Here is a 15,191-nt window from a genome sequence, read left to right on the forward strand (position 1 = left end):
GGGGGGAGCTGTCAGGGAGCAGGAGTGGGGAGAGGGATCGGAGCAGTCAGGGGACAGGGAGCAGAGGGGTTTAGGTGGGTTGGGAGTTCTGGGTGGGGGGCTGTCAGGGGGTGGGGAGTGGTTGGATGGGGCGTGGGAGTCCCAGGGGTCTGTCTGGGGGTGGGGGTGTGAATAAGGGTTGGGGCAGTCAGGGGACAAGAGGCAGGGAGGCTTAGATGGGGGTGGAGTCCTGGGGGGCAGTTAGGGGCAGGGGTCCCAGGAGGGGGCAGTCAGGGGACAAGGAATGGGGGGAGGGTTGGGGGTTCGGGGGGGGGCGGGAAGTGGGAGGGGCGGGGCTAGGGCAGGGCTAGGGCAGGGCTCCTCCCGTCCTCTTTTTTGCTTGCTGAAATATGGTAACCCTAGGAAACAGAAGCAGAGAGAGGTTTCCCATAAGTGACCTATTCCAGGTGAGTCAGCGACAGACATGGGAATAGATCCCAAGAGTCCTGACTAGCAGCCCACTGTTCTAACCCTAGACATTTCTTCCCATAAGGCAAGTGACTTTCTAATGGCTTCTGTGGGAGAATCCCGTATCAGGGGTAGTTCATTGTGCTCTGATGAAATTTTCATTAGCTTGCTTTTGACTTGTATCTAACTCATGACCAGGGTTCTGCTGGATGAGACAGAGTTTCACAGATTTGTCCTCTTCATAGACTCCAGAATTAAAGACAAATGTGGCTGGAGTTCCATAATTTTATAAACAATTATGTTTATAGTTTTCCAAGTTGAGAATATGGCATGTACTGATCACTGTGTAGACAGAGTGAAATGTTTTCATGCCATGTAGAGTACTGCAGGGTTGGCTATCTGCATTATGACTTATCTATTTTGCCTTCATCTGAAGCATCAGATAATGGCCACCACTGTAAGCCAGACTACCACAGTAATGGAGCCAAAGGTCTGATCCATTAAGGAAAATCCTGTTGGCTCCAAACTCCCTTATATGAGAGTAACCTGCATCAGAGAGAGGAGACGCTGTGAGTTGAAACTCTCAGAATTTCCGGAAATATTTTTGCCCATAGTGGGCAGATTTTCTGCTCCCATGGAAGAAACCAGAGGTTGGGTTCCCTTAACCTAAAGATCTTGAGACATACACATGATGTAAAGGATATCTGAGTGGATGCCTCTTGCCTCCCCTCTACCACATGGCTTCACTGGCTTATTGGCCCTTATAGAGCTGACTCCTGAAGAGTCAAAGTCGTGTTTTGCGTGGCTTCCTCAATCATGGCTGGTTCTAGAACCTTCCCTGGCCACCCCACCTAAAGAGAGAAGGCGGTTTTATACCATGGAAGGGGAAACAGCACAGATTAACAAAGCATCATGCTGTATTTTGGTTTACTCCACACCTGTCAAAAGGGGAATAACCAGAGGAGCTCAGCCAACTCTCATGCCCCTCCCTGCCAACTCCAGAGCTGGAATGCTGCAGGAGTTGCCAGTGAAGGGCTGTTGCAGAGGTGAGACCCTATATTTCCATTTCTTAAAGGGATTCTCTTATCTCTTCTCAAATCCCTCGGAGAGTTTCCTGGTAGGTTTGTCCAGTTGATGTCAGCAATTACTGTGAAAACAGGCCCTACTAAAGGCAATGTGTTTGGGGGGGGGGGGGGGGCATGCGGGGTCATGTGCCCCCACTTTTGCTGCTCACACAGACTGAGCGTGCTCAGTAACATCTTGTGAAGTCACTGCCCTCATTCTGCCCCCCCACCCCCAACGGCACGTACGAGTTGTCTCCCCCCTTCTCCCCTGCCTCCCCCCACCCCAAATATATAGAGAAGTGCTGTAGGAGGAGAAGAATCTTTGTGTTGAACTTGTATATTTCCCAGCAAGCTATAGAAATCCATACAAGGAATCTGCAGGTGCCAAGGTACAAACTTACCATGTAGCCGATAACTTCAGTTCTTCACTTCTCCTCCCGCTGACAGAGAGGCTATGGAATTCTATATTGCCATGGGAGATTCTGGTTACTGAGACTGTGGCTAGAAGCCAGAGTTAATTAGTTAGTCTTTGTTGAAAAGAACAAGACAGGGACTTTCAAGTCTCTTTAAAGTATTTAATCAATAGGTGACCTAAACATGTTGTTAAAAGAACTTTGTTTCTTTTATGACTTGCAGGTCCCAAGGGAAGAAAGAGGAAGCTGTGTTCTTATTGAGAGATTCCATTAAATACGGTCCAGAATTTGCAGATGCTTACTCAAGCCTTGCTTCCCTGTTGGCTGAACAGGTAACCAGTAACATTTAGACTTGGGTAGCTCATTCCTTCTATGCACGATGCATTGATGTTACCTTTTGACATGTCTAATTCTCCTCTGAATACAATAAAAACTCTCTCACCAATACATGAGAACGGCCATTCTGGGTCGGACCAATGGTCCATCCAGCCCAGCATCCTGTCTTCTGACGGTGGTCAATGCCAGATGCTTCAGAGGGAATGAACAGAACAGGGCAATTTCAAGTGATCCATCCTCTGTCATCCTGTCCCAGATTCTGGCAGCTGAAGGTTTAGGGACATCCAGAGCATGGGGTTGCATCCCGGATCTGTCCCATCCCTATCATATATCTGTTTTAAAAAAATGTAATTCTGTGAATATCTGGGTATGACAGCCTGTGTATTCTAGAATAAATTGCTTCAGAATGGCAAACCCACTTTGAGATAGTAATTTGATTGAGCTGATTTGAGGTTATGTTAGTACAATGTGAACTCTTTTAATGTAATTTGAAAGCTTTCCAAGTTATTGAAGTTATAGAGAAATCATGATCTATTACATAGTGCATCTAGAGTGTGATAATAGGCAAACTATATAATACATTACATACAAAAAACCACAGCATTTAAAAGAACATTATTAAGGGTGCAAAGTCAAGCACTCAAAAGTTGGGAAGTGCCAGAATTAAGGTTGCCTGGGCAACCTTAATTCGATCCCCCTTCTTCATCTGTATTATGATTCAGTCTTTAAATACATGATCACGTACTGTTTTTACACAAGACCCCTGCCTCACTCAATGCACAGGGTGCATGGTCCTCACTTAATGCATAGCTGTTCAGTGTTTTGTTTTCTCCCCAATGCGTGGTCCTAGGTCTGCTTATTGCACATTGTTCAAACCCCGTTCCGAAGACAGAATTATTAATTTCCTCCTGGGCTTTTCTACTGCGCTCATCACTATGATATCTGAGTGCTTCACAAATATTTACTTTTTTTTTTTGCAAAATACTCCTATGACATGAGTGGGTTTTATCCCCATTTTACATATGGGGAGCTGAGGCACAAAGAGATTAAGGTCAAAAGTATCCACTAATTTTGGGTGCCGAATCTGAGACTTTCACTACCTGATTTTTTAGAGAACATAGCATCATATATCACTTTATATGTTCAAAATGCTGCTCCCATTGATTTCACTTGCAACTCAGAGTGCTCAGTGCTTCTGCAAATCAGATCCCAGGATCTTAAGTTGGACACTCTGAAAATGAGAACACGCAATTAGTGCCCATCTGTGAAAAGTTGAGTTTCAGTGACTTCAGCATCACATATGAACTCTGTGGCAGAGACAGGACTAGAATATAATTCCCCACGGCAGCATTCAGCTGCCTTAACTATGAGCTTGTCCTTTGTCTTCCTAGAATCCCCTGCCTCATTCACTACACACCTTCCAACTTTTGCAACAAATAAGGCAAGGGTACAATAGACAACAATTTCCTTCTCTCTACAGTCCTCATTCATCCCTAGGGCAGATCCATCCTGTGCACTGAATAAAGCAGGGGTCCTGTGGAAAAAGTAGCCTGTGACCATGCAATTAAAGACTGTCTCATAATGTGTACAAAAAAGGGGGGCAAATTAAGGTTGAAAGGGCAGCCTTAATTCAGGCATTTCCTGACTTTTGAGTGATTGACTTTGCAGCCTTAATGATGTTCTTTTAACAGAGCTTTTTGTGTGTAATTTTCTAGGTGTTTTTGTTTTTTTGTTTTTTAAAGCAAACTGAAAAAAACAAAAATTCTGTCATGTGGCATCATATTGACACCCACCTGGGTCATTGTCATTGTTGGATACTTTACATCCACAGAACAGAGCTCCGCCATCTGAGTTAATGGAGTAACTGATAGCAGTAGTATATTGTTGTCCTCGATGTGGACCAAGAATAGGGGGAAATGAAACACACACTTTGTCAGTGGGTTTTGCAGAGATTTGCTGACAGCAGAGGAATGGTGAGACTCAGGAATCTTGGGTTCTGTTCCTCTCTGGAAGGAAGTGTTCTCTAGTGGGCACAGTCTCTTCTGCTCATTCTCTCTGAGCTTGACCCAGTCTGCTTTGTTCCCTTTAGCCTTTCCCAGCTTTGCCCAGCCATTCCCACCCACCAGTACCTTGTCCCCAGTCTCTTTGCCCATCCAGTCTCAGTTCACTCCCTCCAGGCTCTTATCTGATCTGTCTCTTCCCCCTGTCTCAGGTCTTCAGTTGCCCTCCTCTCCCCTCCCCCCATTCCCCATCCTCACTGATTTCCAGCCCCAGTCTCCTTCCCTGGGATGCTCGTCCAGCCTCCTCTCTGTGCCCCCTGCTCCCGTTTCCCACCAGCTCTATCTCCCAGTCTCTTTGCCCAGTCAGACCCAACTCTGTCCCCCCAAGCCTCCAAGCTTCTCATTAGATTTGTCCCCTCCCTCCATTTCGTTTCTCCTGCCCAACTGGTTCCCAGTTCTAGTCTCCCACACCAGCTCCTTTCTTGGTTCTTCTCTCCCTCCCTCCCTCCCCCTCACTTTTCCCTCTCTTTCTCCCAGTGCTGGTCTCCTTTGAGGTCAGACTAAATCAGGGGTAGGCAACCTATGGCACACGAGGGCCAAAGGCAGCACGCGAGCTGATTTTCAGTGGCACTCACACTGCCCGGATCCTGGCCACTGGTCCGGTCTGTATTTTAATTTAGTTTTAAATGAAGCTTCTTAAACATTTAAAAAATTTTATTTACTTTACATACAACAATAGTTTAGTTATATATTGAAGACTTATAGAAAGAGGCCTTCTAAAAGCGTTAAAATGTATTACTGGCACGCGAAACCTTAAATCAGAGTGAATAAATGAAGACTCGGCACACCACTTCTGAAAGGTTGCCGAACCTGGACTAGATGATCCAATGGTCACTTCTGGTGTTAAAATCTATGCGTCTATAAAAATCCTTCCCCCTGTCCTGGCTTCCAGTCTCCACACACACACCCCAGATCCCAGCCCCTGCCTTCTTGCCCAGCCACTCCCCCCTCCCTCCCACCCCACAGCTCCCAGTCCCAGTTGTTCCCCTCTCCCCTTGCCCTGGCAGCCTCCAGTTCCAGTCGTGTTTCCTCCGGGCTCCTTGACCCAATCTACTTCACCTGCATCCCTCCTCCAGGATTGGCTCTTGTCCTCTCTGCATTTGAATCAGGCAACTTCCTCCTCCACATTACCTGGGCTTGGGTGTGTGTGTGTGGGGGGAATCACTGAGAGCACAGGAGATATAAATTCCCTTCTCTCAGTTCCAGTGCCCAGCCTCAACCTGTCCCACAGCAGCCCAAAGCTGCAATTGCAGGGAAAGTCCTACTCAGCCCTCTGCAGATACAAGCAGCAGCATGTTCTGAGCATGTGCAAACTGTTTTTACAGAGGCTTATAACTTGGACAAATGTGGGAGGATTTTCTTGGGCACAGCACAAGGCACATCCCTGACACAAAAGCAACCCCGTGCCAAATTTCAAGTCCCTGCGACAAAGCATGGGGGCGCTACAGCTTTTCGAAGAAAAGATCATCCAAAATTTGTAACATGGGCCAAAAAATATATTTTTCACTAGTTTTGTTCTTGAAAACGTCTGAACCATTTTAGCTGAAATTTTCCAAAAAGAGTCATCTTGAGGCAGACATCCAGCATGGAAAATTTCAGCCCAAATGGTTAAAGTTTGAAAGCAAATAAAAAGAGGGTCTTATAATGGGAAGGGTCAGGCAGTCTTAATATGTGCTGTTACCAGCCCCGTCAATAATAAATATCAGTTGCTAAAATGTATTTTGCTATTTTATTTTCTTCTCCTTCCATCTGTGGGTGAGAGTAAAATGTTACCAGATCTGTTCAGGTAGATGAAAATCTCTATTATGTCTGATATGATAGGAATTTCAAGGCATGGCCTTTAGATTTCTATCAGTAATATATTTGCATATACACACATACAGTGGGTTTGTTGCATTGAAACTGTGTTTTGAATAAGCCCCTCAATGGGCACAAGAGCAAACTATCCCACTGCATAGGAAAAATAGGAAGTACGGCAAGTGACCACCCTGGCTTAACCAGGAGATCTTCAATGATCTGAAATTCAAAAAAGAGTCCTACGAAAAGTGGAAACGAGATCAAATTACAAATGATGAATATAAACAAATAACACGAGTATTTAGGGACAAAATTAGAAGGGTCAAGGCACAAAATTAGATTAAACTAGCTAGAGACATAAAGAGCAACAAGAAAACATTCTACAAATACATTAGAAATAAGAGGCAGGCCAAGGACAGGGTAGGCCCATTACTCAATCAGAGCAGAAAAACAATAACAAGAAAATGTGGAAATGGCAGAAGTGCTAAATGACGTTTTTCTTTTAGTTTTCACTGAAAAGGTTAGTAGTGATTGGACATTTAACATAGTGAATGCCAAGTAGGATCAGAAGCTAAAATAGGGAAAGAACAAGTTAAAAATTACTTAGACAGGTTAGATTTCTTCAAGTCACCAGGGCCTGATGAAATGCATCCTAGAATACTCAAGGAGCTGACTGAGGAGATATCTGAGCCATTATTGATTATCTTTGAAAAGTCATGGAAAACGGAAGAGATTTCAGAGGACTGGGAAAGGGAAAATATAGTGCCAATCTATAAAAGGGGGAATAAGAACAACTTGGGGAATTACAGACCAGTCAGCTTAACTTCAATACCCAGAAAGATAATGGAGCAAATAATTGAGCAATTAATTTGCAAACGTCTAGAAGATAATAAGGTGATAAGTAACAGTCAGCATGGATTTATCAAGAACAAATCATATCAAACCAACCTAATAGCTTCTTAGACAGGGTAACAAGCCTTGTGCATAGAGAGGGAGCGGTAGATGTGGTATATCTTGACTTTAGTAAGGCTTTTGATACTGTCTCGCATGATCTTCTCATAAACAAACTAGGGAAATACTACCTAGATGGAGCTACTATAAGGTGGGTGCATAACTGATTAGAAAACCATTCGCAGAGAGTAGTTATCAATGGTTCACAGTCAAGCACCAGGAAGGGCACATCAAAAGAGGTCCCACAGGGATCAGTTCTGGGTCTGGTTCTGTACAATATCTTCATCAATAAGAACATAAGAATGGCCATACTGGGTCAGACCAAAGGTCCATCCAGCCCAGTGTCCTGTCTACCAACAGTGGCCAATGCCAGGCCTCCCAGAGGGAGTGAATCTAACAGGTAATGATCAAGTGATCTCTCTCCTGCCATCCATCTCCACCCTCTGTCAAACAGAGGCTAGGGACACCCTTCCTTACCCATCCTGGCTAATAGCCATTAATGGACTTAACCTCCATGAATTTATCTAGTTCTCTTTTAAACCCTGTTATAGTCCTAGCCTTCACAACCTCCTCAGGCAAGGAGTTCCACAGGTTGACTGTGCGCTGTGTGAAGAAGAACTTCCTTTTATTTGTTTAAAACCTGTTGCCCATTAATTTCATTTGGTGGCTCCTAGTTCTTATATTATGGGAACAAATAAATAACTTTTCTTTATTCACTTTCTTCACACCACTCATGATTTTATATACCTCTATTATATCCCCCCTTAATCTCCTCTTTTCCAAGCTGAAAAGTCCTAGCCTCTTTAATTTCTCCTCATATGGGACCCGTTCCAAACCCCTAATCATTTTAGTTGCCCTTTTCTGAACTTTTTCTAATGCCAGTATATCTCTTTTGAGATGAGGAGACCACATCTGTACTTAGTATTCAAGATGTGAGCGTACCGTGGATCATAGAATCATAGAATATCAGGGTTGGAAGAGACCTCAGGAGGTCATCTAGTCCAACCCCCTGCTCAAAGCAGGACCAATTCCCAATTAAATCATCCTAGCCAAGGCTTTGTCAAGCCTGACCTTAAAAATCTCTAAGGCAGGAGAGTCCACCACCTCCTTAGGTAACCCATTCCAGTGCTTCACCACCCTCCTAGTGAAAAAGTTTTTCCTAATATCCAACCTAAACCTCCCCCACTGCAACTTGAGACCATTACTCCTTGTTCTGTCATCTTTTACCAATGAGAACAGTCTAGATCCATCCTCTTTGGAACCCCCTTTCAGATATTTGAAAGCAGCTATCAAATCCCCCCTCATTCTTCTCTTCTGCAGACTAAACAATCCCAGTTCCCTCAACCTCTCCTCATAAGTCATGTGCTCCAGCCCCCTAATCATTTTTGTTGCCCTCCGCTGGACTCTTTCCAGTTTTTCCACATCCTTCTTGTAGTGTGGGGCCCAAAACTGGACACAGTAGTCCAGATGAGGCCTCACCAGTGTTGAATAGAGGGGAATGATCAGTCCCTTGATCTGCTGGCATATATAAGGGCAATAAGATATTCTTTGTCTTGTTCTCTATCCCTTTTTTAATGATTCCTAACATCCTGTTTGCTTTTTTGACTGCCGCTGCACACTGCATGGACATCTTCAGAGAACTATCCATGATGACTCCAAGATCTCTTTCCTGATTAGTTGTAGCGAAATTTAAAGCCCCCATCATATTGTATATATAGTTGGGGTTATTTTTTCCAGTGTGCATTACTTTACTTTACATTTATCCACATTAAATTTCATTTGCCATTTTGTTGCCCAATCACTTAGTTTTGTGAGATCTTTTTGAAGTTCTTCACAGTCTGCTTTGGTCTTACTATCTTGAGCAGTTTAGTATCATCTGCAGACTTTGCCACCTCCCTGTTTACCCCTTTCTCCAGATCATTTATGAATAAGTTGAATAGGATTGGTCCTAGGACTGACCCTTGGGGAACACCACTAGTTACCCCTCTCCATTCTGAAAATTTACCATTTATTCCTACCCTTTGTTCCCTGTCTTTTAACCAGTTCTCAATCCATGAAAGGATCTTCTCTCTTATCCCATGACAACTTAATTTACGTAAGCGCCTTTGGTGAGGGACCTTGTCAAAGGCTTTCTGGAAATCTAATTAGACTATGTCCACTGGATCTCCCTTGTCCACATGTTTTTGACCCCTTCAAAGAACTCTAATAGATTAGTAAGACATGATTTCCCTTTACAGAGACCATGTTGACTTTTGCCCAACAAGTTATGTTCTTCTATGTATCTGACAATTTTATTCTTTACTATTGTTTCAACTAATTTGCCCGGTACTGACATTAGACTTACCGGTCTGTAATTGCCGGGATCACCTCTAGAGCCCTTTTTAAATATTGGCATTACATTAGCCATCTTCCAGTCATTGGGTATAGAAGCTGATTTAAAGGACAGGTTACAAACCATAGTTAATAGTTGTGCAATTTCACATTTCTTCTTTCAGAACTCTTGGGTGAATGCCATCTGGTCCTGGTGACTTGTTACTGTTAAGTTTATCAATTAATTCCAAAACCTCCTCTAGTGACACTTCAATCTGTGACAATTCCTCAGATTTGTCACCTACAAAGGATGGCTCCCTAACATCCTCAGCTGTGTAGACTGAAGCAAAGAATTCATTTAGTTTCTCCGCAATTATTTTATCGTCTTTAAGTGCCCCTTTTGTATCTCGATGGTCCAGGGACCCCACTGGTTGTTTAGCAGGCTTCCTGCGTCTGATGTACTTAAAAAACATTTTGTTATTACCTTTTGAGGTAATGATTTGCATAATGGCATAGAGAGTACACTTAAAAAGTTTGTGGATGATACCAAGGTGGGAGGGGTTGCAAATGCTTTGGAGGATAGGATTAAAATTCAAAATGATCTGGACAAACTGAAGAAATGGTCTGAAGTAAATAGGATGAAATTCAATAAGGACAAATGCAAAGTACTCCACTTAGGAAGGAACAATTAGTTGCACACATACAAAATGGGAAATGACTGCCTAGGAAGGAGTACTGCGGAAAGGGGTCTGCAGGTCATAGTGGATCACAAGCTAAATATGAGTGAAACAGTGTAACACTGTTGCCAAAAAAAAAAAAAAAAAAACCACAGAAACATTCTGGGATGTATTAACAGGAATGTTGTAAGCAAGACACAAGAAGTAATTTTTCGGCTCCACTCCACACTGATTAAGCCTCAACTGGAGTATTGGGTCCAGTTCTGGCCACCACATTTCAGGAAAGATGTGGACAAATTGGAGAAAGTCCAGAGAAGAGCAACAAAAATGATTTAAGGGTCTAGAAGACATGACCTATGAGGGAAGATTGAAAACAATTGGTTTGTTTAGACTAGAGAAGAGAAGACTGAGAGGGGGCATGATAACAGTTTTCAAGTACATAAAAGGTTGTTACAAGGAGGAGGGTGAAAAATTGTTCTTAACCTCTGAGGATAGGACAAGAAGCAATGGGCTTAAATTGCAGCAAGGGCGGTTTAGGTTGGACATTAGGAAAGACTTTCTAACTGACAGGATAGTTAGGCACTGGAATAGCTTGCCTAGGGAGGTTGTGAAATCTCCATCATTGGAGATTTTTAAGAGCAGGTTAGACAAACAACTGGACTAGATAATACTTAGTCCTGCCTTGAGTGCAGGGAACTGGACTAGATGACCTCTGAAGGTCCCTTCCAGTCCTATGATTCTATGGTGACAGCTGGTTTTAATATTAATTAATTTTCAATAATTAGAAGTACTGGTCATAAGATTGTCAGGACAATTAAACAGTATAGTGGCGTAAGGCCATATGCCCAAAGGTAATGTCCTTAGCTGTAGTTCCCTTGACTTAGAAATGCTAAGTCCACTAATAATTGATCTACTCCGCATACAGTTTGTCCATCCTCTTGTGGGTTGACTAAGTGGCGGGGGAAAAAATGGTCTATACAGTTTCCCCAGATGGTAACAACTTCCTTGAGCTTTTTAACACCTCCACATTTCAAACCACACAAGATTAATAGTTGACTCTGCAGCCCTTGTACTGCATACCACTTACACAAACAGACCTGTTGACTTCCATGGGACCACTCATGCAAGTAAGCACTATTCCACATGATTAAGGGCTGCAGAGCCAGACCCTAAACGTGCAAAGCTCCTTGAGGAATACATTACAGGAAATTCTGCCAGCATTGGCCTGATGATATATGTGTGGGAAGGAGAAACTAGATCTCGTTTTTCAGTTGCAATCTGATTTCTTCCTTTTAAAGAAATGTATTATTTGTAGTTCTTAAAAGGAATTAAGTTCATGGCCTTTATTCTTTCTATTGGAGCTATAGTTTAGATCACACATTTTTGCGCTGTTGGATACTTTTAACACACAATATGCAAAACTTATCCCAGTAACAGTTTTTTAAAAAAAAACTGTGTGTAGCTGTGGGGGAGCGAGTATTTCAAGAATTTTATCTCGCACATGTCTGAAAAGAGGGCTGGAGTTGCTAGAAATTGCACACTTAATTAGCTCTCATGAAGTTACCATGCTTATGACAAACTGCTGTGTCTGAGATTGTGTGTGAGGGCTAAAGAAGGAGAGAGCAGGTGGGAGTGACATGAAGAAATGGCATCTTGATTGTCTTGGTCCTACACAGTATCTTCCCCAGTAATTTGAGAGCTATGAATCTGAAATAGGGCTTAAAGTTCCTTTGCTCCTGGCTTTGTAAAAGATGCTCTTAAGAAGAAAGTTACATGCTCAAGGGAATTAGTACAGACTGCTGTAATTCAATGTCTTCTAGTCCCTTGCAAGGTGACTTTCAAACCAGAGCAGACTCAATAAGAGAACACTTCTACAACACACAGTTTCACTCAGTCAAAGCTTCCTAGGTTCCCTTTGCTGTTTATGAAGATATTTGTGCCTTTAAAGCGAGGATGCCTCTCTCACTGGGAGCCCAACTCCTCCCTCTGCTTGGTCTCAGTTGCAGCTCGGTGTTTGTGCCATGATATGTTGCCATGGAGATGGTTGTGATATCAGAAAGTGTGATATCACCAGTTTTACAGTGATGCGACTCTACTGCTTTCGCTGGAGTATGTCCTGATTTACTCCAGTCTGAGCAGGGTGGCCAACTCTCATGGGTTTTATCCTGTGACTCATGGTATTTGGTGTTCCTTCTTCAAACTTCAGCTTCCGGAGTCAAGTTGTTTTGTGAGAATCTCAGCTTTTATCTTTTTTACAAGGAGATTTGTAGCTCTTGTTGTTGCAGAGAAAAGCCAGAAAATGTGACCTGAACGTACCCTAAAAGCTCAGAAGGCAAACAAAAAGCTCCCAGAAATTTTTTGTTTAAATCTCATAAAAATCTTGACAAATTTATCAGTTAATCTCCTGAGTTTGGGGGGCCTACCTCGTGATTTTTGAAGGGTTGGGGTTGGCAATATGGACAATCAGGCTCCTGTGACTGCACTGCGGTACCATTTAGGAGAAGATAAGCGGTGTGGGAGAAAGTTCTGCATAATGCCCTGGGAATACCCTTCCAGATTCCTGACCAGGACTTTGGAACTGCCAAAGAGGTCTCACCAGAGAACTGTGCAGTGAACCCAGCGCACGCTGTGAGTTGTCAGTGCTTTATGGATACCTGTGTAGTACAGACATGATAGCATCCCATAGTCGTATATGTCATTGAGTTTGATTGATTTGAGACCCCATTAATCTAGCATAACATAACTGCTTCTTGGTTTAAACACTGCTTCTATGATCAATAAACTCAACAAGGAAAACTTGCCCCACTCAAAAAGAAAACAGAAGTTATAGTCAGTTGAGACAAAAAACAAGCATGTCTCTCTGAGGCCTGGTCTGCACTAGAAAATTAGGTTGGTTTAACTACGTTGGTCAGAGATATGAAAAAATCTGTTAAGTTGACCTAAATTCCTGTGTAGACAGTGCTAGGTCAACAGAAGAATTTGCCTCTTGGGAGGAAGTGGGTTACCTGTGCCGCTGGAGAACCACTCCCATTGGCGTAAGGAGTGTCTATACTGAACTGACACTAAACTGGGAGGAGTGGTAGATACGCTGGAGGGTAGGGATAGGATACAGAGGGACCTAGACAAATTAGAGGATTGGGCCAAAAGAAACCTGATGAGGTTCAACAAGGACAAGTGCAGAGTCCTGCATTTAGGACGGAAGAATCCCATGCACTGCTACAGACTAGGGACCGAATGGCTAGGAAGCAGTTCTGCAGAAAAGGACCTAGGGGTTACAGTGGACGAGAAGCTGGATATGAGTCAACAGTGTGCCCTTGTTGCCAAGAAGGCTAACGGCATTTTAGGCTGTATAAGCAGGGACATTGCCAGCAGATCAAGGGACGTGATCGTTCCCCTCTATTCGACATTGGTGAGGCCTCATCTGGACTACTGTGTCTAGTTTTGGGCCCCACACTACAAGAAGGATGTGGAAAAATTGGAGGGAGTCCAGCGGAGAGCAACAAAAATGATTAGGGGGCTGGAGCACATGACTTATGAGGAGAGGCTGAGGGAACTGGGATTGTTTAGTCTGCAGAAGAGAAGAATGAGGGGGGGATTTGATAGCTGCTTTCAACTACCTGAAAAGGGGTTCCAAATAAGATGGATCTAGACTGTTCTCAGTGGTACTAGATGATAGAACAAGGAGTAATGGTCTCAAGTTGCAGTGGGGGAGGTTTTAGGTTGGATATTAGGAAAAACTTTTTCACTAGGAGGGTGGTGAAGTACTGGAATGGGTTACCTAGGGAGGTGGCGGAATCTCCTTCCTTTGAGGTTTTTACGGTCAGGCTTGACAAAGCCCTGGCTGGGATGATTTAGTTGGGAATTGGTCCTGCTTTGAGCAGAGGGTTGGACTACATGACCTCCCGAGGTCTCTTCCAATCCTGATATTCTGTGATTCTATGAAGCACTGCAGCAGTGCAGCTGTGCTGTTGTAGCATTTTAAGGGTAGACAAGCCCTGACACAGGATTTTCTCCAAAAGTTGCCCTTTGTTTTAGTTAAGAATTCATGATTCTAACTGTGCTCCTTATTTTCCCTGGTAGAATACAAGGGGGTGGTAATTCCATATAGGGATATGCAAACTGTCCAAACTGAACATTTTTAAGAGTGTTTGTGTGTTATCACAACCTGTCTTTTCTGCTGGCTGACCTTTATCACGTAAATGTGAAAGCACTTAACCATGACAGTCATTTGCTTTCATCAAGTCATATTTTTTCAAATGCCATTAATTTCAGCTTCCCTTTTCTTAAATGAATATGAAGAGGAGAGCTGGTGCATTTAAAAAAAATTAATGGGCCATATTCTACTCTCAGTTACACCACTCTAGATCCTGAGTAAGTCCAGTGAAGAAGCTCTGGGATTCACTGGTGTAATGACTGAGAGCAGAATTTGAATCTGTGTTAAGAAGCAAAACCATTCTGGTCCACTCCAGGTATTAGGAAATTCCTCTGTAAGAAGATACTACAGCCAACATTTTTCAGTGCCCAGCTTGGCACTCTACAGCGGCCTCATTTTGAAAAGTCCTGAGCACCCAAAATGAGGCCCCTTTTAGAGTGTATCAACTGGGGCACCCAAAATGGCTGGTCACTTATGAGTATCTTGGTTTAAAGATCCTTGTAACAAAGCATAGTCAGTTATTTGCAATATATATATATATAATTGGGACTAAAGTGGTGCAATGAGTTAATAGCCTTTTGCTATTTTAAACTTGGATTCAAATCCTGGTTGTGAAAATCCCTCTTGGTGGTCTCACAAGATTATCAAACAGCTGATCTCATTTGGGAGTCTCAGGAAAAGGCCGTGCTCTGTCATTGCAGTGTTGTTCCAGATCATTAAGGTGCAGGAACAGCAACAGAGCTGGGTGGTAGAAATTTGCACAGCATCTGCCTGCACCATGTTTGGCTCTCACCATTAAAATACCTCCCTTTCACAAGCATTAAATAATATCACCCACAGCAAATGTATGAACTGAGCGGGGAGAGAAAAAACAGTAATTCTTTAACACTCTTCTGTATGAGCAAGCAGGTAGTTTTCTCATGCCAGCTGGACTGCTGTGGGAAGTAGAAAACCTTATAATTGCTGTTCGATCAGAATTAAAG

At 43.2% G+C, this 15,191-nt stretch overlaps 1 protein-coding gene across 2 annotated transcripts in view; it reads left to right on the forward strand.

The window, feature by feature from the left end:
• Positions 1-15,191, forward strand: part of TMTC1 (transmembrane O-mannosyltransferase targeting cadherins 1) — a 211,812-nt gene that overhangs the window by 182,776 nt on the left and 13,845 nt on the right. For both annotated transcript variants that reach the window (XM_034780420.1, XM_034780430.1), the window contains one exon: positions 2,148-2,256. In XM_034780420.1, coding sequence (XP_034636311.1) covers positions 2,148-2,256 — 109 coding nt within the window. The remainder of the gene's footprint in view (positions 1-2,147; positions 2,257-15,191) is intronic.

The sequence above is a fragment of the Trachemys scripta genome, chromosome 1 (assembly GCF_013100865.1).
Source record: "Trachemys scripta elegans isolate TJP31775 chromosome 1, CAS_Tse_1.0, whole genome shotgun sequence".
Taxonomy (NCBI): domain Eukaryota; kingdom Metazoa; phylum Chordata; order Testudines; family Emydidae; genus Trachemys; species Trachemys scripta.